The sequence below is a fragment of the Chlorocebus sabaeus genome, chromosome 25 (genome assembly GCF_047675955.1).
Source record: "Chlorocebus sabaeus isolate Y175 chromosome 25, mChlSab1.0.hap1, whole genome shotgun sequence".
Taxonomy (NCBI): Eukaryota; Metazoa; Chordata; class Mammalia; order Primates; family Cercopithecidae; genus Chlorocebus; species Chlorocebus sabaeus.
Window position 1 is genome coordinate 68,691,403 of NC_132928.1, and position 26,078 is coordinate 68,717,480.

Below are 26,078 nucleotides of genomic sequence, written 5' to 3' on the forward strand. Positions count from 1 at the left end.
AGAATACTATGCTAAGTGGAAAAAAAGCAGGTTATAAAACGATATAGATTTGTTATGTAAAAATTTATTCTTGTCTCTTGTATGGGATACTGTTGATCCCTTCCACTTTCTTTAAACCTGTCTCACTCAGTTCTGTGAGAGAAAGTATAAACAAGACACTGCAAGAGTTCCCTTCCATAAAGCTCACTTACAAGACCACCTCTTTTAGGAAGTCGTCCCTGACCTTTCAGGTTTAGATGCTCCATCTCCATGCATTCATCAGGCCTCCGGGTCATCCACCAGACAACTTACAGTTGAGACTGGAACTGTTGATTGACTTGCATGCCTTCTCCATCAGTCTATAAGGTCCCTGACATCTTTACACCCACAGTGTCTGGAACTAGTAGGTACCTAAGAAAAGATACCAAACGTCCCCCACTAGTGGGGAACGGGCTTCTGATTACCTCAGTGATGTCTGTTTCTAGACATACTCTTATATTATTATATTATATTCAATATGTTATATTCAGTATAATAGACACTGCACTCTTCCTTGCTCTGAATCATCTTTGAGGAGCTTTTCTTAAATTCAGATCTGCAAATCTGAGCTGTAGAGAAGGTAAAACCAGGGCAATATTACTGAATAGTAGATATACCATGCTTGTTAAGCCAAGAAACATTCAGATAATTTATAAATAATCAATTCACACGAGATTATTCAGGAAAGAGTTAGGGATATTCAAGAAAGAGTTAACGTTTTTGGTTGGTCACACTGGGTAGCTCCTGTTCCTCTAAACTAGTTTGGATGCTATAAATACAGAACTGGGTAGACCACTGATGCTCTCAGTGCAGCATTTTCTGTGTCCTTATGATATGGGCATTTTTCCTCACTCACTGATGAGCCATCAGTATACACAGGATGCCTCAGTATACACAGCGGGTGATTATACCTTTATACTTCTCCTCTGCTATTTTACTTCTTTTTGAGTGATATTGACACTTGATAATATGTTTGGGGGGGAAAAGTACATTTATTATATTTTGTGCCAGATATGTAAAGAATGCCCTGTCACTAGGACCCAGAGCATATAGGTTGACAGCTGTTGCTGTTTGGTAAATGTAATTTTAAAGTAAGTCATTACTATTTAAATTTAAAATAAGATATTTTGAGATATTTATTGCTGCTGGAGGGTCAGTGTCATTTATTGAGGAGACAAATGTATTTGGTATTTTAAAATATTTAGAGGTATTTTAGCAAGGGGAGTGAGGCAAGCAGAGAAGTAGAAAGGATCCAGCTATAAGAAATGGGATGGAAAGAGAAAGAAACGATAAGGAGGGAGAGGGGAAAGGGGGAGGGGGGAAGAGGGAAGAAGAAGGGAGGTTGAAGCTAAAGAAGAAGGTTATGAATGGGAGGGCTTGGAGTCAGTGGCAGAAACATGTAATTGCATGCACACAGGCCTGGCCAGCCCTGCTGCTGTCTGGTCCCTGTGGGTCAAGGCCAGGCCCAGAAGCAGCTTGTACTCAACAGATTCCCCAGTGCACTTAGAACATGCTGTGCATATGGCTCCTGGGGAACATTGACTGATGGCACAAAAGACTCTTTAGCTTTCACCTTGTAACAAGGTGGCCATGTAAAACACTTTGACAAAAGTCAAAATATAGTGGGTGTGAAAGCCTCTCACTGCCAGGTGTGTGATGTATTCTTGTGGAAATAGAGACCTTAGGGATTATACTTCTGTAATTGTTTTCTCTACTAGCCCTCTTTTGACTGGACAAATTTTGGAGAGAATTGCCACAGAATTTAATCAGTTACAGTTTCATGCTGTTCAAAGCAAAGGCATGCCTCTTTTGGATAAAGTAAGACCGGTAAGTGTTGTTTTGGATTTCCACAGTTTGGTGTTTAGGAACTTGCTAAATAATTCTGGTTTAAATTAGTAATATTGTTGATCTAAGGGTTTTGAACTTAGCCTTCCATTTTTTTTTTCAATTTTTAATTTTCTGGGCCCCAGCTTCCTAAGTGTCACACATTATAGATTTTGTGTAAAGACTCAGTCACATTTTCCAGATGATAAGAGTAAAATTAATTCTGAATTTCATGGAATTGGACATATTATATGATGTAGACAATTAATTTATCCAAAGCTCTTAATTGGATTTTAAATCCATGATGTTTCCTAAAGATTGACTCTGTAGCTTAAGAGGAAGATAATTTTTTTCTCATTCTGTAATTCTGTCTAAATTCTTCTTTGATGAAGCGGAAATTTGCTTATAAAGAGATTGGGGTGGAGGGGTTCATTGTTATCTCCAGGAAAAGTTATTATTTTGATTTTATATATGTCATCATCTATTGGTGTAAGAGGCTTGTTGTGTGTCTATTTGCAGTTTCAGAAACTGCTCCAACTAGAGCTTTTTTTACTTACCCACCTTTTCTTGCAGCGTATAGCTGGCATTACAGCCATGTTACAGCAGTCACTGGAAGGCCTCCTATTAGAAGGCCTTCAGACGTCTGATGTCGACATAATACGGCACTGCTTGCGGACTTACGCCACGATTGACAAGACACGGGACGCGGAGGCCTTAGTTGGCCAAGTATTGGTGAAACCATACATAGACGAGGTCTGTGCACCTCCTTCAACAAACATTCACGAGCTTCTGCTCTGTCTTTGACTCTTTACTGGGTGTAAGGAAGATAAGAAGAGAGAACAGAGATCTTTCTGAAAAGATTCTCAGTTCCTACAGTACCAGCTGTAAGGAAGGCTTGGTCTCCGTGGGTTACAGTTGGGAAGTAATGTTACAATGCCAGGAATTGGGCGTGCCCTCTCAGGTGTCCTAGCAGTGCTGTGGCTCAGGCTTCAAGGGCGACATTCTCACCTAGGGAGAAGGTGTGCATCCACGTGTTTTTAGGTCAATTTTATGGCAGGCAATTGTTCCTCAGTAGTTGTTAAAAGAATGTTTTCAAACCACTGGTCTTATGGGTGGACTAAGCAGGGTGGACAGTTAAGCAGTGACAACACTGCAGTGTACGAGGAAGGTGCAGAGAGTGCTGTGAGCGTGGAAAGGTGTGTGAGTGGGGTAGACAGTGGCACCCTCAAGTCTTCAGGGAATAAATGACATTTGGCCCAAGTCTTGAAAAATACGGAGGAGTTTGCTGGACCGGGAAGGTGAGAAGAGGAATATTCAAAGATCAAGGGCTTTTATGACAAATTAGCTGAGTAATACCTTAAATCTAGAACTCGGCTATGCAATATCCTTCACCTATTAGGATATAGTTAAAATATAGGAAGTAAGTATATCCCGCTTCTGAGCAGCCAGAGTATAGACTGTGCTATATAAAGTTGCTGATACTCAGCAGTTTCTGACATACAAAAACAGCAGCTTCGTCTGCTTCAGACTGAGAGAAGTCACTGAGCCCATCCTCAGTGTTTGGGGACTTGCCTCCAGTGTCCTGTCAGTGTGAATGTTCTGACTGTTGTTAGTAAATACAAAGATTATACTCACGTGATTTCAGGGTGAAAGTCTTTTATTTTTTAAAGTGGAGAGTTGAGACTCCCAATGATAAAAGTGAAATTTAGGGACTAATTTTAATAATTATTTTGGCCTTGTTAAGATTACTAAAAATAAATGATCTTTCAGTTCTCTCTGTTTATATCCTGTTATATTCCATAGCTGTCTCTATGGGGGTGAAAAAATTACATACATTATTTCTTTGTCAATAAGTGAAAAATTTATGTGTGTGTGGGTTAGGGGACAGGGTCTCACTCTGTCACCCAGGCTGGAGTGCAGTGGCATGATCATGGCTCACTGTAGCCTCAACTTCCTGGGCTTAAGCAGTCCTCCCACCTCAGCCTCCCAAGTAGCTGGAACTAGAGGTACACACCACCATGCCTGGCTAATGGTTTTTTTTTGTATTTTTTGTAGAGACAAGGTTTTGCCATGTTGTCCAAACTGATCTTGAACTCCTAAGCTCAAGTGATCTGCCTGCCTTGGTCTCCCAAAGTGCTGGAATTACAGGCATGAGCCACCGTGCCCAACCAATGAAAATATTTTAGTCACTCATCTATTCCTTTTTCACTGAACTGAATATAGTATGCTAAATTAAAGAAATATTTGAACTTTCAGTGGCATATTAAATTCAGTAGCCACATTCTGTTTTATTTAAACTCAGCTTATCTTGTCATATCATTCCTGACTCCCAATTTTATCACAAAAAATAAAATAATAAACTAATATATTTTCTATCTTTCTCTGCCTCAAACCCTTCGCTAATCTGCATGATGGTAGAAGAAAAGGCCAGGATGAAGACAGTGAGGAGTTGTAGTGGAGAATCGTGTGCTGTGCTTTAAATCTTTTTTTTAAAAGGTGTTACTTTATTTTCATAGTCACAGGGAAGCAGATGAGAGTGCATGGTTTATCAGCCCATGTCTTCCCAACAGTCGTAACTGTGCAGCCTAATCCGAGGAACTAGTTTTGAATGTGACCTGTTATTTACTTCACTGTTTAGAAAATATGTCACAGGGAGGAGGGTGAGCATGAGGAAGCAGATTTGTAAAGTTTTCTTTATTGTTTTCTCTGAAATATATAGTTTGTACTTCCCTTTAAAATGCTTTTTTAAAAAAATGATACTCTTTTAATAGGTGATTATAGAGCAGTTTGTTGAATCTCATCCCAGTGGCCTTCAAGTCATGTATAATAAACTCCTGGAGTTTGTTCCTCACCATTGCCGCCTTCTTCGAGAAGTCACGGGAGGTGCCATCTCCAGGTAATTTCAACGACCCTGTGTGGACCCCCACCTCCCTTTCAGTGACCGCACCTGCTAAGCGCAGGTGCACGACAGACGATGACTGTCTTGTATGAAGTGAATCCATTATGAATCTTGTTATTTCATTGTTTCTACCCATGATATTGTGAGGCAGGTTGCATTAGCCTCATTTCAAAGATGTGGACACTGAGATGAAGCTGAGACTAACGACCACATTTCCAAATCCAAAGTCTAGCCTTTCTTCTTCTCTGCACTTTTTCCTAAATTTAGTTTGAGGTCAGAATTGCTTTCCTTCCATGATTCTAATATGTCATCATCTGTCTATAGATGTCAGTTCAGTTTAATTTAATAAGTTTTATACTAAGTATGAACTCATCTTCAATTTTTCCTCCCTTGGTTCAGTTTCCAAGACTTCCTGATTCTCTTTCATAAATATCCCATTACTTTCACCATTGCCATTGTCCCAGTCCACGCCTTGTCATCTGCTGTCCACAATAATAGAATCTCCCCACCCTGTCTCCCTACTTCCAGTCTCTCCTCCTCTAAGCTTCTGACTGTCACATTTACCCAGAAATCTGCGATTCATAGATTTCTTCATAAATCCTTAGTGGCTTCTCAGTGCATGTGGAGGAAGATCCAGGCTTCTTGAAGCAGGGCGTGAGGCCCTTTTTGTTCTTGCCTGGTAGCTCTCCGCTGTAGAACTCTCTCTGCCATGGAACTTTCCCTCCATATCCCTGGATGCTCCAGCCACACAGTGCTAGCTGCCTTTCCCCAGCTCCCTTGTACTCACGTGCTTCTGCGTTTTTCCTCTGCTTGCCTTGCCCTTCCTGTGCCCTTCGTTTTCCTGTCAAACCACCTCTCCACATGAATCTGCAGCTCAGATACCACCTCCTTCAAGAGACCATCCTTGGCTGGGCGTAGTGGCTCACACCTGTGATCCCAGCACTTTGGGAGGCCAAGGCAGGCGATTCGCTTGAGGCCAGGAGTTCAAGACCAGCCTGGGCAACATGACAAAACCCTGTCTTTAAAAAAAAAAAAAAAAAAACAACACACAGTCTTTGTCCTAATGTTCAGCATTCATCATGTCCTGTGGATTGCAGGACGTGTTGCTTTTGTGTCTTCTGAGTACTGATTTCCATGTTGCGTTGTGATCACCTCTCTGCTGCTCACACCTTCCCCTGCCTCTTGACACAGTGTCTTAGAGCTAGCAGTTGCCCAGTTAGTGTTTGCAAAATGAAAGAATTAACTAAGTTTATTGCTCAAAAGGCAAATAAGGTCTCTGTTTTCATGGAGCAAACAATATCTTTGGCCTTGAGTTTTTGTTCTTTGCAGAAATGTGGGGTAATTAATATGCTGCTTGGCATTTGCAGTACCCTCTCTCTTTCCTCTGTACCACCTAAGATGAAGCCTAGTTTTGCTACTTTTGTTTAGTAATCATAAGGATTTAGTTGGATTTGGGGATAAGAATATAGTAGAAATCATGATGTAAAATGAAGCCATAGATATGAAACAATCAATCATTAGATTTGACAGAGCCAGTCTGGGTCCAGAGATGTCAAGCTTCAAAGCTTTAGGGGATCTTTTCCACAGTTTTTAGTGTGGGGGAATTCACGTAGAAGGCTTAGAGATTTGAGGAATCTGAACTGTACCTTGCGAGATCATCTTCATCTGCTGCTAGCCCGTCACCGTGTTGCAGGTTCTGTGTATCCCTTTCCTTCCCGTGCTCGGCTCCTGGCTTCAGATTTCCAGCTTGGTGCTTCCCTTGTCCCTCTTTTCTTTTATCATGTGCCACCCTTCATGGGCTTTATAACTGGCAACACCAAAACATTCGTGATTTCTCCTCCAGAGAATACAGATGAGCTTTTCTAATCCGTCTACTGTTAATTTTGCAGGTTTTACATTCTGTCTTTGGGGCTTTCATTAGACATTAACTTTGGGAACGAGGAAATGTTGTCATTTAGTAGTGATTATATTATGTATATCTGTAGTTTGGAGTCCTCAATTTTGCGCTTTCTTTCTCCAGATACCTTAACAGAGCCTGCTCTTACTATTATTTGACAGTGTATAATATGTTGTGTGGAATTGGATATATGGGAGGCAGCCATCTTCTTTCCCCTTCCTGGCCCTCCACCCCCACCAGTAATTTCTTAACAATACTTAGGTGAAACTATAATAACAGTATTTGCTAGCTCTTCTTAGACAGTGAAATAAAGCTTCCTTGATAACTTATCTGTCTTGATAATTTTTGTTAAGCAGGAAAATTACAAAAACTTTTAAAAAATTTATTTTAATACTTACCAGAATGTTAAGTCCCATTTTGATATGGCAACTTAGCTACAAAACTCCCAGTTTTGCTAAAATAAGAACATTTATTAAATTGTTTGCCATTTTAAAAAATTACCTTAAAATAGAATAGAATACAGAGTATGAAACAAAGTGGGCAGATTAGTGAAATGGTGTTTGCCTAGAATGTATGTTTACAGGTCTTTGAGTTCGTGAAAGACTTAAGGAATTTCTCTTATTTAACCGTTACTAACATAGGGCTTTTACTATGTGTTAGGCACTATCCTAAGTACTTTACAAATATTAATTCTTATTATGACTTTGTGAAGTTGGTACTATTATCATCACCATTTTAAAGATGAAGAAACCAAAGCACAGAGAAGTTAAATGATTTGCCCACGCTCCAGTATTTGAATCAGGCACACTGGCTCCAAAGCGCATGCTTTTGTCTCAGTGCTGCCTGTCATCTACATTTGGGAATTTGGAATTTAAAGTCTGGTGCTAAACAAAGACAAAATAAGACAAGCGCGCGCACACACACACACACACAAAATTAATCTATTATCAGATTTTTGTGTCAAGATTTGTGATAAGATTTCACATTTGATAGTCATAGAATTTTAGAACTGAAAGTAATCTTAGAGATAGCTTAGTAAATAAAAGCTGTTATTAATTTATAAATTAGCATAATTTACAATGCCGTATGGTTGATTGGTGTTCAGTAACGTGAAGGTTATTTTTCCTGTAGTATTAGACTACTGTACTTTTTTTCCCCAAGATAGGAGTATAAAGGTGGTGGGAAGTATTTTAGAGGGAAAAGTGTACCAAGGTGATTAGCCTTGACACCAGGTGGAGGAGTCAGGATCCAGGAGATTTGCCGGGTGTGGGGTGAAACTGAGATTAAGGAGTGGAATAGAAATTTGAGTCTAGAAACAAACTAAATTACAAATACGTTTTTTTTTTCAAAGTTGAAATAAGTGTTAGACTGCAGATCTTTTGCAGAAGCAACACAGTGGAAATTTGCTCTTTGTAAATAGATTATGGTGTATTTTACTGAAATGTGCTCTTAATTTTACAGTGAAAAAGGCAATACTGTTCCTGGATATGACTTTTTGGTGAATTCTGTCTGGCCACAAATAGTACAAGGATTAGAAGAAAAGTTACCCTCGCTTTTTAATCCTGGGAATCCCGATGCATTTCATGAGGTATCTCTGCCCATCGTCTTGATTCTTGAAGATGTTAACCGGAGGCTGGAGAAGTATCATGTTCTCTTCTGCTTAGTCTTGGTTCTGTGGTTTATTAAAAATAAAAATTTGAGTTGCTAAGTGAACATTTACCTTAAAACACACACATCACTTTATCCAAGATATGAGCTATGATACTTTTAGGAATAAGAACATTTTCATTTTATAATATAAAGTATAATTAAGTCTAGATACAAGTGTGAGTAGAAATGTACATTATTTTCTTAAAAACATCCTGAGGACCGTTAAAAGCCAGTGTTTTTGCAGTTTTCTGTGAAAAATTAAGTTTGTACATCTCTGCCGTATAATTTTGAATGAAAACAAAGAGTACTCATTGGATTTTTTCAGGCAGCAAGTACAAAGGAATTGATTGGATTTTAAAATATACTATATAAATGTCCTCTATAATTTAAAAAGTTAGAAAGCCCCAATATTTATTTCCTTTTTTAATTTATATTTTATTTTATTATTACTATTACTATTTTTGAAACAGGGTCTTAGTCTGTTGGCCAGGGTGAAGTGCAGTGGCACAATTATAGCTCACTGCAGTCTTTGACTCCTGGACTTAAGCAGTCCTCTCTGCTGCTTCCTGAGTAGCTGGGATTTCAGTGCACACCACCATGCCTGGTCAATTTTTCTTTTCCTTTCCTTTTTCTTTTTCTTTTTCCTTTCCTTTTTCTTTTTCTTTTTCCTTTCCTTTTTCTTTTTCTTTTTCCTTTCCTTTTTCTTTTTCTTTTTCTTTTTCTGTGGAGATGGGTCTCACTATGTTGCCCAGGCTGGTGTTGAACTCCTGGCCTCATGCAGTCCTTCCCCCTCAACCTCCCAAAGTGCTAGGATTTCAGGTGAGCCCCCATGTCCGGCCCTATTCCATTCCCCCCCCCGCCTTTTTTCCCCCTTAAAAGAGAAATCATTATTTTAAAGATTTCATGGTTAGGATTTAAAAAGTTAATGTATAAGTTTGTTTTCCTTTGTATCATTTTAAAGGCTCAGCCTCTTGGTACTTTTCTTCCTTCTCCTTCCCTGGATTTTGGTTTTTGGTTTCTTATGCAATGAGATAATCTTTGTCATTTAATTAGGTACTTTATTAAATTTGCAGTGATTCTAATTGTCAATGCATTTGACTCTTATTTTGTACTTTCTCTTTGTTCCAGTTTTCTTCTCTTATTTCCTTCCTCCCATCTTTTCTTCATCCCTTCTTTTTTCACCTTCTTTGTATTTTAGACTTCTGGGGATCTGTTTTCCATCTTTATTCCATTTTGTCCCCTCTACTAATTTGGAAGTTGTGCCCTTTATTTCTGTATATATTGAGTAACCTTAGTGGTTACTTAACAGAATCTAAAGTTGATTGATGTTCTTGAGCCTTCTCCTGGACAATACGCGGAACTTAGAGCACATTCACGCCAGCCATCCCTTCTCATAGTATATATTTTTGTTTCCTTGCTCGTACTTCTATTTTGTTATTTTTTTTTTTAATCTTAAAAACTGGGCATTTTTATTGTTTTAAATAGTCATCATCCTCTGGGAATTACCCTACATGTTTGTCATTGCTTACTGTTCCTTTTTGAATGTCAGTTCATCCTTCTTGAATCATTCTTCTGAAATTCATGTTAGAAGACTTTTTAGTAAGGCTCTGTTGATAATAATTTATTTTTTTAAATAATTTCTCAGTTTGCGTTTGTCTGAAAATAACTATATTCTGTTTGTAAGGTCAGTTTGCTGGATATATTAATAGAATTCTCAGCACTTTGAGTATTGTCTTTTGAGTTGCATTATTAAGTTCGCTGTTAATTTAATTGTTATTCCTTTGTAGTTAATTTCTTTTTTCTCTGGCTGCTTTTGAGATCTTCTGTGTGACTTTGGTGTGCTAAGTAAGTTCTGCTATGATATGTCCAGTAGAACTTCTTTTTTTTATTACTATCCTTAGGATTTGATAGGTTTTCTGAATCTAAGAATTGGTGTCTTTCATCCATTCTGGAAGATTTTTATTTATTATTTCTTCAATTGTGCTCCATCATCTCCATCTAGATCTCTTGTTTAGACCGGTTCACCCTATCATCTGTATTTGCTGCATTCTCGATAATTTCGCAGTCTGTCTTATAGGTCACTAATTCCATCCTTAGTTGTATCTAAACTCTTTTCCACCTGCATATTGAGTTTCCAGTTAATTGTCATTTTTTTTATTTCTGGAAGTTGTATTTGTTCTTTGTCTAGCCTCCCTGGTGAATTTGTTTATTGATTTTTTAAGTGTAGAGAGGCACAAGATAAGCGTAAACAGCAGATTTACGCCTGGGGCCCAGCAGATTTCCCACAGATAAGACAACACATTGGGAGGTTTACCATCCCAGAAATGCAACATACCTTATCTCTTGGCAGATTGTCCCATATTACAGTGCATTGAATAACAGGATTGTGCTGTTTTCAATAAATTTTGTAGCAACATTTGTGATTTTAAAAAGTAGGGCTTTTAAGATAGCATAAGGAGAGTGAAATAATGGCTTTAAGCAGTAGCAATTGTAAGCTTTAAGCACTGGCAAATGTAAAGACGCTTTACAATTTGCTCTATGCTTTAGAGACTCATATTGACCGTGTTTGACTCAGGAAATGTTTCAGCTCAGAAATGAACCTTTCCGATAGAACTTGACTTTAGAATTTTAGGCTAATGCTTAACGTTTGTGAATATAGTTTCCTGCAGATAGTATCCATTTATTTCCAGAAATACTTTCAGCTTTAAGCCTTAATGTAACATGTTTCTTGTAAGAGGGAAGTATCTTTATATATATTTTTTAGCATCCATTATATGCAGAGGTATAGTTTTGTCCCAAAAGGGAAGAATAATCCCGATTTTTGTCTCAACTCTGCACACCTAGACCACCCTCTGGGATAACAGAAGTTTGCCCAAAACCTTTTGAAAGAAATTTAAAGCCTGTAGGTTTTACTACTACAAAATCCTGTCTAAGCACAGACTTTAGCATATTTAGATTAATGGTTTGGTGACCCTGGATTGAGCCCCTTTTAATTGAGAAGAACATAAAAAAGCCAACAGTGTTCTTAGAGCCTGGGGGCTTCGGGAATAAAGTACCCACAAAAGCAAATGTGCAGTCGCAGTTTTGCTCAACTGACTGACTAGCATTCTGCTTCCTCTACCTCCTAGCTTGTCTTTTGAGCAGGTTCTCTGCGAGCCTCAACAGAAGAAGAAGCATCATTTGTAAAATGGGGGATGAGGAGGAGGATGATAGCAGTTGCCTTGTGGGGTAGTTTTGTGGGTTAAATTAAATAATACAATTCTAAGCACAGTGTGTTGATGATAAATGCTACGAGTTAGCTGCCACTCTTAATGGTTTTGGTACATCTCCCTGTCAGTTTTCATGCTATCTTATTTATAAAAATGATACGAATACTCACATGGTTCGATTATTTCTCTTTTCTCCCTTTCTTCTTCAGAATTTTCTCCTTCTGTTCTTTCTCCTATGTGAGGCAATGATGAATTATGTCGTTTAATCTGCTGTCAATTCAAATTCCAGTGGGCTGGGGTAGGGGGCCCTAGAACATGAGCACTACCGTTTAAAGAGCACCAGACTTGGAGTGCCTGGGTCTCAGATGGGCTTTGCCATGGAAGACACGGAAGACATATCACAGAACCACTTTGGGCATTTACGCATCTTTAAATGGGACATTGGAAGGAAGATCTCGCAAGTTCCCTGTTAACTCTAGAAACTGTGATTCTTATGTGTTGAGCTTCTTTATCTTGATTACAGTTTTCAGTACATGCTCCCTGTTCTGGTTAGTTTTCTGATAATGAAAATTTTCCATTTGTTTTTATTTTAGAAATATACCATAAGTATGGATTTTGTCAGAAGATTTGAACGGCAATGTGGATCACAGGCTAGTGTAAAAAGATTAAGAGCACATCCTGCCTATCATAGCTTCAATAATAAGTGGAACTTGCCTGTTTATTTTCAAATAAGGTTGGTCATTTATTCACCGCCGCCCCCACCCCTACACCCTTCTAAAACATAATTTGAATGCCAATTAAGGTTGTTGTGCCAATTAGTGGCTCCTTTTCTCTGATCATCATAATAGGCTTTGGGAGACAAAATTGAAAGTGGAGAAGGATACATAAGAAGTATTATGGTTGCCAAAGTCTGACTTGCATGACAAAAACATAAGTTTTATTTTTTGGTAATTGGAGAGCTCAGAACACAAGAGTTGGAAGGAGCTGACTCCAAGCCCCGCCTCATTCCCACCCACCATGTCCTCATTCATTGTGAAAAGAGAAAGTAGGAGTTATACAGCAGCTCTTTTTTTCCATTTTCCCTGTGTCATCATCTGCCTCAAATAATGAACCTGTCTCACATCTGTTTTTGCTCATCTGAGATACTTGTCCTCTAGAGGGAATGGAGCCTTAAGTGTTCTTTGCAGCTGGTTCCATCTATTAGTGTATGAGAAGCCTCGTCATTATTTCGGCTTTGCTTATCATCTTTGTGACATTTGTGCCCTCTATTCTGGAAAATGGTGACATTTTTCTTCCAGGTTTCATGATGATATCACCTTTGTCAATAAGCCATTCTGTAAAATACTTGGGGAAATGTAGGATGAACCCTTAACATCATACAGTGCATTGGAAAAACAGATGATAATAGCCATTTTTGCAGATTCTCTTGAATGAGGTCATGGTATGTTCTTCCATAGAATGGCATTTTACCTGAAATGCTCTTTGAAGAATCATAGGCTTTTTTATTTCCATTGCTGGATGCTTTCATTAATTATGATGCAGTCCTTTCCCCTAGAGTTCTGAGGAATAATTATAGAGAGGGAGATCAAGAATTAGGTCCCCTGATGATAATTGCTTGGGATGATTGAGAATGTATGTAATCATCTTTTTATAATGAAATCACAGTTCTCAGAATGAAGTAGTAAGGTGCCCTTTCACTTACAATACTGTGTTTTATGCTAAATCTTCCAAGGTTGCATCATCATGTAGTTTGTCTCTCAGCAGGAAATTATGGATTTGTTCATCTAAGATGTTAATGGGATGCACTGGAAATAGTTGTTATATGATAATCAACATCAAGCCAGGGCAAGAAGCCTTTTTGATTTGTGAGCAGGATTTAAAATAGCAAAGCATCGTTTTATAAAATGATACTGCTGTGGAGAAATAAGGTTTACATTTCCCCATCTCTCTGTCGTCCAGGTTTGGAGTTAGATTACTTTGATTATCTAATGCTATCACCTCACAAACATACTTCTGTGCTTCCTGCCTCCAAACTCTTTCCTGGTCCTTTTCCTCAGACCCTGGGACCCATGCACCGTTACCTCACTCTTCCATCCCACCACTGCACCTCCTGCAGCCCCCATGGGCTATTTCAGCCCGTGCTCTTGGCTCTGCCAGGCTGGGCCCCTTGGTGATGGCACAGCTTGGCTTCAAGCTGCATCTCCCTTCGTTTCAGTTTCTCTCAAAGCTGGTAATTGGGGCTTAAACTCCATTGAAACTCAGCCAGTTCCCTGAAAGTCTTTTTTACCTTTCGCAGATTTTAGCCTTAAGCCTTCAAAGGATTTGATTAGCCTTTTTGGAAAAAACCTCTTTTATTTAAAATTCATGAAATTAAAAAAAATACTTTTGAGTTATGAAGTGTAGAACTTGTTTTTAGTACGTTTGTTTTTCCATCTAAAAAGTAAATTCCATTAAGACTTTGTAGAACTTTTCTATTGATTTTTATCAGGTGTTGGGTTGTTTGCTCTGAAGGATGACAAAAAGTTCCGCAAACATAGTTAGGGTCAGAGTTGCATTGTCATCAGATTCATTTCAAGGTCATTTGAAGTAAACCTAAAGACAGTGGGGTGGTGATGGTTGGACATTTCCTAAGAAGAAATATTAATATTGCACTCTCAGTAGAAGTTTTCTGCTCCTGGATCTGACTATATACCCATATCCCAATCATCTTCAGGAAAAAAGCCACCTCCCCACCCGAGCCATCACCACAATTCTTGTGAACACATTTTGTATCCCCTCACTGTCCCTGAGACCCCACTGCGTCTACATTTCATTTGCTCCTGTGGACATATTGGAAAGTAGATGAGGACTTAGTTTCTCATGGGAAGAAATTAAATGCAGATGTGATCAAAACAGCCTCAAATTATGATGAGTCAGTGACTACCTGGAAACTGCAGGTGTTAGCCCTTTAAATGCCAAAGGCTAAATTTCAGTTTGCTGTTCTTTTTAAAATTGAAATGTGTCTAGTACATTCACATGTATATACTGTATTACATAGTATATGCTGAACACAGTCTTATGATGTGGAATCTACGTAGTAATATTAAGGTGCGGGTAGCCCTTTCTTTCCTGTCCCTGCACTCCTCTCAGACATGTGTATCCACGAGAGACGGGTGCACTTATGATGTTCCTGATACTTCAGAGAAAAAAAACAGTAGGCATCACTATTGTTATCACCATTGTAATTTTTATTTAAGTATTATTGTAGCCCTGTGATGTTCGTGGAGGAATATGTCTAGAGACCTTCCCCGGGCCTATATTTAAGAATTTAGAAATGTTTGTATTTGGGGTTGCCCTTCTTACATGGATCCTGTTGAGAGTAATGACATTCGATGTGCACATGAAAACCACAGCATAGCTTTTCAGATTTCAACAGAGGTTCCCTCTCTCTTTTGGCCATTTTCCAAGAAGAAATATGTTCTGTTGCTTCATTCCTGGCAGTTACCGCACAGCAGAACTGTGTGAGGGGCTGGTCCCCTGGCTGGGGAGCACACCTAGGCCAAGTGACTCGGGCAGTTGTAATCATACATCACTGTCCCTGCTCAAAGATAGGCAGAACCTCTCTGTGAAGTGCAGGGATCAAGGCTCTGCTGCATTTTTTTGGTCCTTTTTCATTTGTATGCTTTTCAGAATTATCGTAAATATACATAAAACTCTGTGGCCCATGTCTTTGCATAGTACTAAATTATACCTATTTTTTCTTATTGGTTTATAGCATCAAGCTTCCGCATTAATACTGCATACTAGTCCATTGAATATACTGCAGATTCTGTAACCATATTCTTTCTTTTGGCCATTTAGGTTGCTTCAGTTTTTCCCTGATCTAAACAGTGCTGTGTCAGCTATCAGGCCTTTTCTGTATCAGGGCTAACTTCCTGTATTTTGTTTAGATTTTCAAGAAAGGCAGGACTGGGGGTCTGAGGTTGAGCTCTAGGAGCTGGTTTGCTCTCCCAGGTGCAGAGCAGTCCCATCTCCCTTGTTCCTGTGTTCAGTGTCACTGCCTCCTCTTACTGCTGTTCCTGGGCTAGTTTCCAGTGCTCTATTATTATTTTATTTTTTTTTATTTTATTTTTTGAGACGGAGTCTCGCTCTGTTGCCCAGGCTGGAGTGTAGTGGCGCGATCTAGGCTCACTGCAAGCTCCGCCTCCCGGGTTCACGCCATTCTCCTGCCTCAGCCTCCCGAGTAGCTGGGACTGCAGGTGCCCGCCACCACGGCCGGCTAATTCTTTCTTGTATTTTTTTTTTAGTAGAGACGGGGTTTCACCGTGTTAGCCAGGATGGTCTCGATCTCCTGACCTCGTGATCCGCCCGTCTCGGCCTCCCAAAGTGCTGGGATTACAGGCGTGAGCCACTGCGCCCGGTCTCCAGTGCTCTCTTATCCCACTTTTCCATCTGTCACTTGTTCCTTCTGTACCTCTCAACTGCAGCAGGAAAAGACTAGCCTTTTGTAAGCTTCACTGGGCAATTAGAGAGTTCCTTTCTTTCCATGGGGCAGACAGGACGGCTGCTGGAAACCAGCCAGCTATAATGGTCCAGGATAGCCTTGGTGTCTTCAGTGCTCAGCTGTGTTGGGTAGGGCTGCAGCTTTTTGTGTCAAGCTGTTCTTTTTACTCTTTAGACAGTTGCCTTTAGCTCAGTCTCTGAACCGCTTTTTAAAAGCACATTATGTACTATAAAAAATAATTTCATATCAGTTGGATAAATTGATATTGAGCATGCATCCGAATTCATTACTAGTAAGGCAATTAGCAGGTGACAAAAGAGCATGCTAGTAAAGACAAGTATGAAATTGGAAGAGTTATACAGTTAGAAAACAATGCCTGCCGAAGCAGCTAGCTTAAAAAAACTATATAACACATTAGCCTTTCACAAAGTCATAAAAACATGTCCATATCCATTATTAGAACAGAGGTCTGTGACAGGATGAGCTGAGGTGCCAGATGAGCCAGCTGTCATCAGGAAAAAAAGAACGCACATCTAGGAAGCACTGGTACAGACACTGAGCATTAGTACCCAAAGGGCAAGTACCATGGACGTGGGAGAGGGTCAGCAGATTAGAAGAGCACCAAGCAGCGAGTTCTAGTTTTAACTGGCTGCTTCCCGTGATTTTTCTCAAGCTGCCAACACAGGTACAGAATGCAGCTTTCTTACCCTGGGGACGTTTACCTACCTGTGATGGTGTTAAAATAGATGGGTTGGAGGAACCAAAGTTTTATGGCCTTGAAGTGAATAGAGGATCATGAGCAGGTGCTACTCACCTGACAACTTCTTGATGGAGACTTAACTGGCAGTTTGTTTAATTTGAGAAACATGGGGAAGGTTATGATTCAGACCAGCTGCAAATAACAGAGAGCCCTTATATAACAGTGGCTTAGTCACGATTTCTTGTTCAGTTAAAAAAAAAAAAAAGGCTGGGAGAATAGGCATTTCGAGGTTGGACTTACCAGCGAGTGACAGAGAAAGTTCCTGTTACTTAGGAAAAACAGAGGATGGATAGGGAAAGGCATCTGTCAGAGTCATAAACACTAATTTGTGTTCTTGTTTTTATCTCAGATTTAGAGAAATAGCAGGATCCTTAGAAGCAACACTTACAGATGTCCTGGAAGATGCCCCAGGTAACTCCCGCAAAGTGATAAGTGGCATGGTATCTTAAATGAGTTCATTCAGTTCACCACATCAGCTAGATCGTAATACTCTGAGCATACTTTCACTGGTTTGTTTTTGTTTTTGTTTTTGTTTTTTGTTTGTTTGTTTTATCATGCCTTAAGTTGGACCTTAAAATCACTTAGTTTGACTGTTTTTTTTTTTTTTTGAGATGGAGTCTCTCTCTGTTTTCCAGGCTGGAGTGCAATGGCATGATCTTGGCTCACTGCAGCCCCCGCCTCCCAGGTTCAAGCGATTCTCCTGGCTTAGCCTCCCAAGTAGCTGGGATTACAGGCATACACCACCACGCCTGGCTAACTTTTGTATTTTCAGTAGTAACAGGGTTTCACCATGTTGGCTAGGCTGGTCTTGAACTCTGACCTCAAGTGATTCATCCACCATGGCCTCCCAAAGTGCTGGGATTACAGGCATGAGCCACCGTGCCCAGCCCTTCTTTTTTTAATAAGGTAAAAATAAACCAAGTAGTTTTGGTACATAGAGTTCTTGCTTTATAAAGATGAAAAAGGAATAAGAATATAGGAAACAGACCTCATTTTCATTCCTGAATATAACTTGTCCAGGGGATATGGCCCCTTGGTGTGCTTATGTCATCAGCTGGTTTTTTTAGCAAATGGGCTGTGATCTGCCTTCCTCCCAGGCTGAGGACTGGTCTGCATGGTAGAGGGTCAGGGTGCTCCTGCCTCTCACTGACAATGACTCACAGCTGAAGCATGCATCCTGGGCCTCCTGGGCCCTGGCGGCCTATGCTGGGCTGCTGGGCAGGTAACAGCTGTAGATATGTGGACTTACCAGTACATGTTTGCATACTCTGACAACCTCATTAATTTTTGTATCATATGTTTATTCCTAGTGACCACTGAAATACTGTGTGCTTATATCTAGGTTCCTCGACTTAAATTTCCACTCTCTTTTATGCAGCTAAGTCTCCTATCATTTTGAATCAGTTTTAGCTTCAGAATTTGTTTTCATCTGTCTTTGCCAAAAATGGTCATATGTAGTTAACTTCTTCTAAAAGAATAAGATGTTGAGATAGAGGAAGACTCTTGTGAAACAGGACAAATTTGAAACTGAAGTTTAAACCTCTGCAAGTGATTGCCACTCCAGCCCATGTTTGTTGATTTGGTATAAAGTACCTATTAAACATTATTTCTGAATGCTATATATGTTTGATGTTTATCCAGACACCTGAGAGATAGTGTCATGTAAAACTGCGTGGCATGAAGGATGTGGTAGGGAACATGGATTGTGGCCACTCCTCATCCCTGTGCCTCCAACAGCTTTGCTGACCACATGGTTTTCTTCAGAAGGCCACTTTCTTTACCTTTGAATCATACATCAAAAGTCTTACATTAGATTATAGCCTAAAATTGTCTGAAATTCCTTAAATGTGTGTTGTTGTTGTTTTTTCTCTAGCTGAAAGTCCATATTGCCTTTTGGCTTCTCATAGAACTTGGAACAGCCTCAGGAGGTGTTGGTCAGATGAGATGTTCTTGCCTTTGCTGGTGCATCGCCTGTGGAGATTCACTCTGCAGATTTTGGCACGATACTCTGTGTTTGTCAGTGAGGTAAGGGCTGGCCGTGGAGCTCATCCATAATCAATACTGATAAAAATTAAAGATGTTAGGCTAACTCCTTAAGCTTTTTGTAAATGCCATGAGAGGTTAATTCAGAGGACCACAGTAGTCTGACTTCCCAAGATTATCTGCAGCTCTGTTTCTGTGTTTCACTTTTATTCCTGCAAGCATTGCATTTAGGGGTGTCTATTATCACGAACTTGTTTTGTTGAAAAGCACCACTCTGGCAAGTCCATGTTTTCCCTTCTCAAAACCAGATTCTTTGAACTGCCTCCAAATTTAAAAAAAAGATGTTCATTTTAATTTCAAGGTGATTATGAAAATGATTAGAAATAAAAATAGGTGCATTTTAATACTTAATATTTGGAAGGTTACAAAACTATATTGTCATCAACATAAGAAGGTATTAAAATTGTCTTTTCTTTTTTGAATATCCTTTTCCCTTTTCAAATAATCAAATGTATTAAATATCCACATGCCCTTGGTGACTTATTAATACTCTACAAAAAGCCAGAAATTCTTGATCCACAGGAGCGTTGGTACAGTCCAGTGCTCAGCACCAGCCCCATGGGTTCTTGCTAGGACCTCGGATAGCTGTGCTGCCCTTTCTCTGGGGGAAGCGTGAGTAACATACTCTCAGGTGAACCAGTCATGGCAGTGTGAGGAGTATGCAAAGGAGATGTGTTCTAAAAAATAAAAAAGACAACATGGAGAAAACAGCACACTTTGAATAAAATCTTTGTTATTTGGAGTAGGAAAGGATCCCAGTCCTCCTCTTGCAGTGTATTTTAATGGAAAGAGTGTCAGCTTTGGAGCCAGTGTCAAACTTTGGCTCTTAAACTTTTTAATTCTGTGGACCTAGAGAAATTAAGCTGAGTCTTCATCTGGAGAATGGGAAAACAGCTTCTATACGTGGCTGTTGTGAGGATTTATTTGGACTAAAGCTTCTGTCAGGTAATGGGAGTCTAGTGAAATCTAGTTTGTCTTTCCCTTTTGCCTTCCCTCTGCTCGGAAGAGTCTTAGTGGACCACCCTGGGCCGTCAGCTGTTTCTGAAGACCGCTGTATGATTCCCCTGACAGAGTTGGGTTAGGACGATTATTCAGTTAGGCTAAGCATGCGTTCTTGCTAGCCAGGAATTCTCTGTTTATCTGTAATAGATCACTTTGCCCTGAATGTTCATTATCCCATTCTATCCCATTCTTTTCTTGGTGCTAGCGTACTTCTTTTTTATTTTTTTCCCTTATAAACAATGTTACACAAAGAACACTTTGTTTTTTGTATTTGAAGGTTTAGATTTTGATATTTTACCCTTATTAATTATAATTACAAACATGGTATGTTATTTGCCTAACATAATTGATTTTTTTTAAAACCTGTGATGTCCCCAAAATTAATTTTATTGTGGTTTGGGTACTTTATTTTTCACATGATATTTTTATCACCAGAAAGTAGACAAGTTCCAGAAGGTAAATGTACATGGGGGCGTAGTTTGTCCTTGTTTCTCTTAGTGCTTCACTCCTTCCTGTAGATACAATAAGGTGTACTTTTATTAGTAAGTTTTTACTAAGTGCTATGTAGACAGCTAGCATTTAATGGTGAGTTATTGACACACATATGTAATATATAAATGCTCGTGTATCTTGCTAGTGTAAAAGTAGTTAATCAGTGAAATCCTTTTTCAGCTTTCACTCAGGCCCATTTCTAATGAAGGTCCCAAGGAGATCAAGAAACCTTTGGTAACTGGTAGCAAAGAACCTTCCATCACCCAAGGAAACACTGAAGACCAAGGAAGTGGTCCTTCAGAAACAAAGCCTGTGGTTTCCATTTCCCGCACTCAGCTCGTGTATGTGGTTGCAGACCTGGACAAGCTTCAGGAGCAGGTAAGCCTGTGTCCCAGAAGAATTCCAGGTGCTTGGTTTAATGTTTTCACAGGAGGTAGCATGTGTAAAAGGCAAACACCATTGGGCCTTACGGGGCTTAAATTATGGGGCCCATGGGTACCCCAAGAGAGAACCTCTCACCTCCCTTTCTAGGTGTCTCTCCAGCTTCCCCTGACAGATCATGTCCATATAGGGTTTCTAAGGGTGTGCACTTCTTCTGCGTGGAGTGCATTCTGTATTGTATTCACCTCCACCCTGCTTCCTTTTCAGTAGTGATGGGACAAGCTGGAGCAGCCATGCTTTCCCCGCTTTTTTTTTTTTTTTCCATTAGCTCACCTTATTCTGCTCAGGCATGATCTTTAGTGGGCTGGATTTCAGTTACTTTACATTTAACCCAGTATTTTCTGTTATTATTTAATCTTCAGCTATACCTTGAAAGTGCTAAAATATTAAAACTTCTTCCTCTGTTTTCTCTGTATAGATCCATATGTTTTTGCTTGTAACATTAACTCTGTGGGGTGAATGTAGTGGTTAAGTCCTCTGATACACAGTTCTGCTTTCTTCAACTTTAGATATTTTGTGGTGCTTGAATAAATACCGTTTTGAATTTTGAAATTTGTATGTTTTCAGTAAGAATATGGTCTTTACTGTGTCTATTTTCGTATTATGGAGAGCCATAGAGTAGAAAATGTTTTTGCTTATTTTCTGTGCCTGTTAGTAGCCATTAAACCATGTGATTTCTCATGTTGTTGAAATATTTTTATAGTAAAAGCATTAAAACTGTTTCTTTCCTTTGATGAAAATTACTGAAATTCCTGATTTTAGATTCACCATTCATTAGCAAATTCTAGCGTTTGTAGATGCAAATAGAATCGCCTCTTCCTTTGATTTATAAAAAGTAACTGAATATATAAAGTGCATATTTATTTCAGCTTCCAGAACTCTTGGAAATAATCAAGCCAAAACTTGAAATGATTGGCTTTAAGAATTTTTCTTCTATCACAGGTAAAAATGAATCTTGACTAAGCAAATCTTTGAATAAGAAATGATTTAAAATAAAATTTCAGAGACTGTAGGGTATATTTAATTTAACATTTTCTTCTGTAGTTGTAAATCCTTGGTTGTTTCTCTATTCTGTTCTGTATTATAACTTCCCTAAATAAGATGTTTTGTTTAATTCATTTGATCTGATTTATTATAGTACACACTGTAAATGCTGTGACAGTATTTCAAATGAAGTTCACATCTGGACCTGAGCATGATGATTAAATCCAGTCTTTAATCTCAACAGCAGCCCTGGAGGACTCCCAGAGCTCTTTGTCAGCCTGTGTGCCCTCCTTGAGTAGCAAGATCATTCAGGATTTAAGTGACTCTTGCTTCAGTTTCCTAAAAAGCGCACTGGAGGTTCCCAGGCTTTACCGAAGGACCAATAAGGTCAGCGCCATTCATGGGAAAGAATTCTGAGGTGGGGAAGTGTGTATTAGGAAAGCCAAAGAGGAAGGAAGAAAGCGGCGGATTCCCAGGGTAGCCTGAGACAGACTGAGCTCATCCCATTCTGAGAATGGTATTGATGAAGAGAGGGAGGTTCGGCAGGGGTGAACAGGGGCTCTGGGCCACAAACTGAAATAGTTAGACCTTTCCCATCCTATCCTAAAAGTATTTAAGGATGTACTCAGTTTCCTTTTGGTCTTGCGGAAAAGTATGTTTTTCAGAAAAAGCGTTTTAGTAACATTTTAAAGTCCTATACATTTTTGTCTCCATATCTGGTATTCCACACTTTATATCTTGTTCCCTCTTTGTTGTTACTGGAAATATAGTTGGCCCCTGTGTCCCCAGGTTCTTCATCCACAGAGCCAACTGTGGATCGAAAATATTCAGGCAAAAGAAAAACTACAACAATAAAAAATAATACAGGCCAGATGTAGTGGCTCACACCAAAATCCCAGCACTTTGGGAAGCCGAGGCAGGAGGATTGCTTAAACCTAGGAGTGTGAGACCAGCCTGGGCAAAGTAGTGACATCCAGTCTCCACACATAAAAAAAGTTTAAAAAAGAAAAAAAATACAAATATTAGTACTCTAAAGATGATTTAAACTATACTGAAGGGTGTGCATAGGTTTTATGCAAATATGATGCCATTTTATATTTGCTCCTTATTGTCTGATTTGAAGCTGCCTCTCGGAAGTGGGAGAGAGAGAGACCTATTTTATGTTGCCAAATATGTTGTTTTTCTTCAGTAATCTTCCAACTCTCCCTTTCTAGTCAATAGGTTGCTACAGTAATATATTTCCTGAGAGTCTGTGTTAGGGTCAGACCCTGTGCCAGACACTTTACATAGTCTTACTATCCTCCTATGAAGTGGGTGCTAGTATTGTCATTTGCAGATGAAGAAACCAGAGCTAAGAAAGGTACATTCCTGAGCCTGGATCCTTGCTTCTCAAACGGTGGTCTGATGATCAGCAGCATTCACATCACCTGGCGGGTGGGAGCTCGCTAGAAAAGCACAGTCCCAGAACTCAACCCTTCCACCAACAGAATTAGAACCTGAGTTTTCTGCCCCCAACAGAATTAGAACCTGAGTTTTACGAGATTGCCAGGTGATTGATGTGGACATGAAGCTACGGGAAGCAGTGCCCTAGTTTCGATGCCCTGAGCCGTGGGTGGCTGTGCCAGCCAGCACCTGAACCCAGCCTGGTTCCAGATGTCACCTTCTTGTGCTGGCTCTTCTTATTCCCTGGTGTTCTCCAGGCAGCTTTCTGTGGACCCCAGTGTTACCTTTGGGAGGGATGGAAGTTGTCCATGTCTCAAAACTAGAACATTAATAGTATCCTTTTGGACTTGAGGTCTGGGTAACTTACTCTATTTCTTTTCTGTTTTTTTCCTGTGCGTCTGTATCTCCTACCAACATCATTCCAGGAGGTCCCAACCACAGCTTCCTCCTATGTGGACAGTGCTCTGAAGCCCTTATTCCAGCTTCAGAATGGACACAAGGATAAGCTCAAACAAGCAATAATTCAGCAGTGGCTAGAAGGCGCTCTCAGTGAAAGCACTCATAAGTAAGTAAATTAAAAGTAGACCTTGTGGGCCTTGCTTAGAAGAGTCTGTGGCAGAAACCCCCGAGGCCATCACGCACTGCGTATGAATAAGGCAGTGAGACGGCCTAGCGCTTCTTCACTGGATTAGTCAGAGTGTGGTCCCGCAGTTTGCTACCTCCCTCCCCACACCCCCGTGGACGGCCCGTGGGCCGGCTTCCTCTGCCTGGGCCGCAGCCTCGCTGGCCATGTGCACAGTGCCCCTGCGTCTCCTGGCCCTGCCTGCGTTCCCTGCAGGTGCCGTTCTCCGAGGTCCAGCCACATCCTTCTTGGAGGCCCTTTCTTTGCTCAGCCCTGTCAGTCCAGAGTGGCTCTAATCATAACAGATAATCAAAGAACTTAGGTTGGTAATCAAGGAAGAGAAAACATACATTTAAAAGTAATTACAGCTGACAAGGACTCGATTCCTAAAACCTCTAAAACACGAGTGTCTTTTTCTAATGAAATATTCTTTTCCTAAATCAAAAAGTATGCTATTCAATTTTGTTAGTGATTTTGTTTAATTATTAAATATTAATTTTGCAGTAGTATTTTATTTACTTATGATTTAAGTGGCCATTTATGGGTTAATTTAGAACATAACAATAACGTCTAATACAGTTTTTGTGGGCAAATGTATTTCAAATGCCAAGTAACCAGCTTGTAGACAAAGCTTTGAAATATAACTCATTTATAATTTCAAAATTATATTGAGAGTATTTTAAAGACAATGAACTTTATTGAAAATTCTGAAATACTTTTACACTCTAAAAGATGAACTGTTCCTAGAACTGATTGGAAATGAACTTGTTACTTGATCTGAGGCATGAGCTACAGATGTCCACCCTTGATTAAATTTTAAACAAAATCCATGCAAATGCATATTTCTTAAATTCTGAGGGAATGCTGTGTTAGACACTTAAGACTATATATACGCATATGTGTCTGTATATATGTGTGTGTATATATATAAAAAAATGATTTTAAGAAACTTAATTACTTACCATGGCTGAATTTTCATTGGAAACGAATTTGTATCTTAAAAATCTCTTTTTTTGGTCCACAAAGCCAGTCACTCTATTTGGTGTTACACACAAATGCCTCTTTTCACCAATAAACGTGTCTTCTGCTCAAGGTACTACGAAACTGTGTCAGATGTATTGAACTCTGTGAAGAAAATGGAAGAGAGCCTGAAAAGGCTGAAACAAGCCCGAAAAACCACTCCCGCCAACCCCGTCGGTCCCAGTGGTGGCATGAGTGATGACGACAAAATCAGGCTGCAGTTGGCCCTGGATGTTGAGTACTTAGGAGAGCAGGTAACCCATCAGCCGCCGGCAGCTCCAGTGAGCCTGAAACCAAATTCTGAGAGCCGGGCAGTTACTTGGTGGCTCACGTGATCCCAGAGATGCTCTTGCAGTGGCTAGGGAATTGCTTCCCAAGTGTTACGACTAGGAGTCGGGGCTCCCAAATTATTTTGCCTCTAGGCAGTATGAGAAGGAAAAGGTAGAAGAAAATGGAGAATTCCCGTTTTGAAGTCCCGTGGCGTGCTCTCTGGTGCTGTTGCCATCTGCTGGTTTCCCCAGTGCCCAGGCTCACAGAGCTCACTACAGTGGGACTTTTTGGTCGAGTGCCTGATACTTAATTGGTGCTAACCCCAGGCTTTTGAAATCCTTGCTGTTTTAGCTTAAAATAACTGAAAGCATTTATCCCTCTATGGTGCGTAGAAAATCCTCTGAGCACAGCTCCTCTGCTTCCCTGGTTGGCTTTTGTAGGTTTCCTATAAAACACAAATTTTAGAATCATGGCATGTGGCTGAATGGTAATGTAGATATTATCACTTAAGATATGGATAACATGTAATGAATGTCTGAGGTGAAAATGAAATTTCATCATAAAATGAAATGTTATGATACTGTGAGGACAGTTCATAAAACCTCTAGATGTTCAGAAACTGGCCTTCTAAACTGTTGAAGTGTCGTCCCACACAGTAGTAGGTCCTCAAAGGAGGCCTTTAAATTGAAATTATAAAGTTTCCATAAGAGGACACTTGGTCTTGATTTGGAGAACTGAGACAATGTTAATAGAAAAAGCAAAAAATAAAAGCAGTCAAAACAAGACCCTTGATTTTCTAGCTTACTAAGGAATTTCTTTTACACGTCATGATCATCACTGAAAATTCAACTGTTTTCTGCTTTGAGATGAATTTAGAGATATATCCTGGTAAAAGTCAACTGCCATGTTGCTTTATTTGGCAAAAAAACCTAAAGACTTTTTACAAGCAAGAAAGTATGTTATAGAAACGTGAAGAGCCAATGAGCAAAAGAAAGGGAAGGAAGGAAGGAGAGTGGGATAG

At 39.7% G+C, this 26,078-nt stretch overlaps 1 protein-coding gene across 2 annotated transcripts in view; it reads left to right on the forward strand.

Moving 5' to 3' along the window:
• The window catches only part of COG2 (component of oligomeric golgi complex 2), a 51,642-nt gene that overhangs the window by 24,213 nt on the left and 1,351 nt on the right, over window positions 1–26,078 (forward strand). The window contains exons 6-17 of one of the 2 annotated variants that reach the window (XM_007989766.3): window positions 1,737–1,845; window positions 2,416–2,595; window positions 4,614–4,738; window positions 8,100–8,226; window positions 12,091–12,230; window positions 17,090–17,151; window positions 18,614–18,765; window positions 20,458–20,655; window positions 21,588–21,660; window positions 21,947–22,089; window positions 23,571–23,710; window positions 24,861–25,041. In XM_007989766.3, the coding sequence (XP_007987957.3) occupies window positions 1,737–1,845; window positions 2,416–2,595; window positions 4,614–4,738; window positions 8,100–8,226; window positions 12,091–12,230; window positions 17,090–17,151; window positions 18,614–18,765; window positions 20,458–20,655; window positions 21,588–21,660; window positions 21,947–22,089; window positions 23,571–23,710; window positions 24,861–25,041 (1,630 nt within the window). The remainder of the gene's footprint in view (window positions 1–1,736; window positions 1,846–2,415; window positions 2,596–4,613; window positions 4,739–8,099; window positions 8,227–12,090; window positions 12,231–17,089; window positions 17,152–18,613; window positions 18,766–20,457; window positions 20,656–21,587; window positions 21,661–21,946; window positions 22,090–23,570; window positions 23,711–24,860; window positions 25,042–26,078) is intronic. The other variant, XM_037986024.2, reaches the window with a different exon arrangement.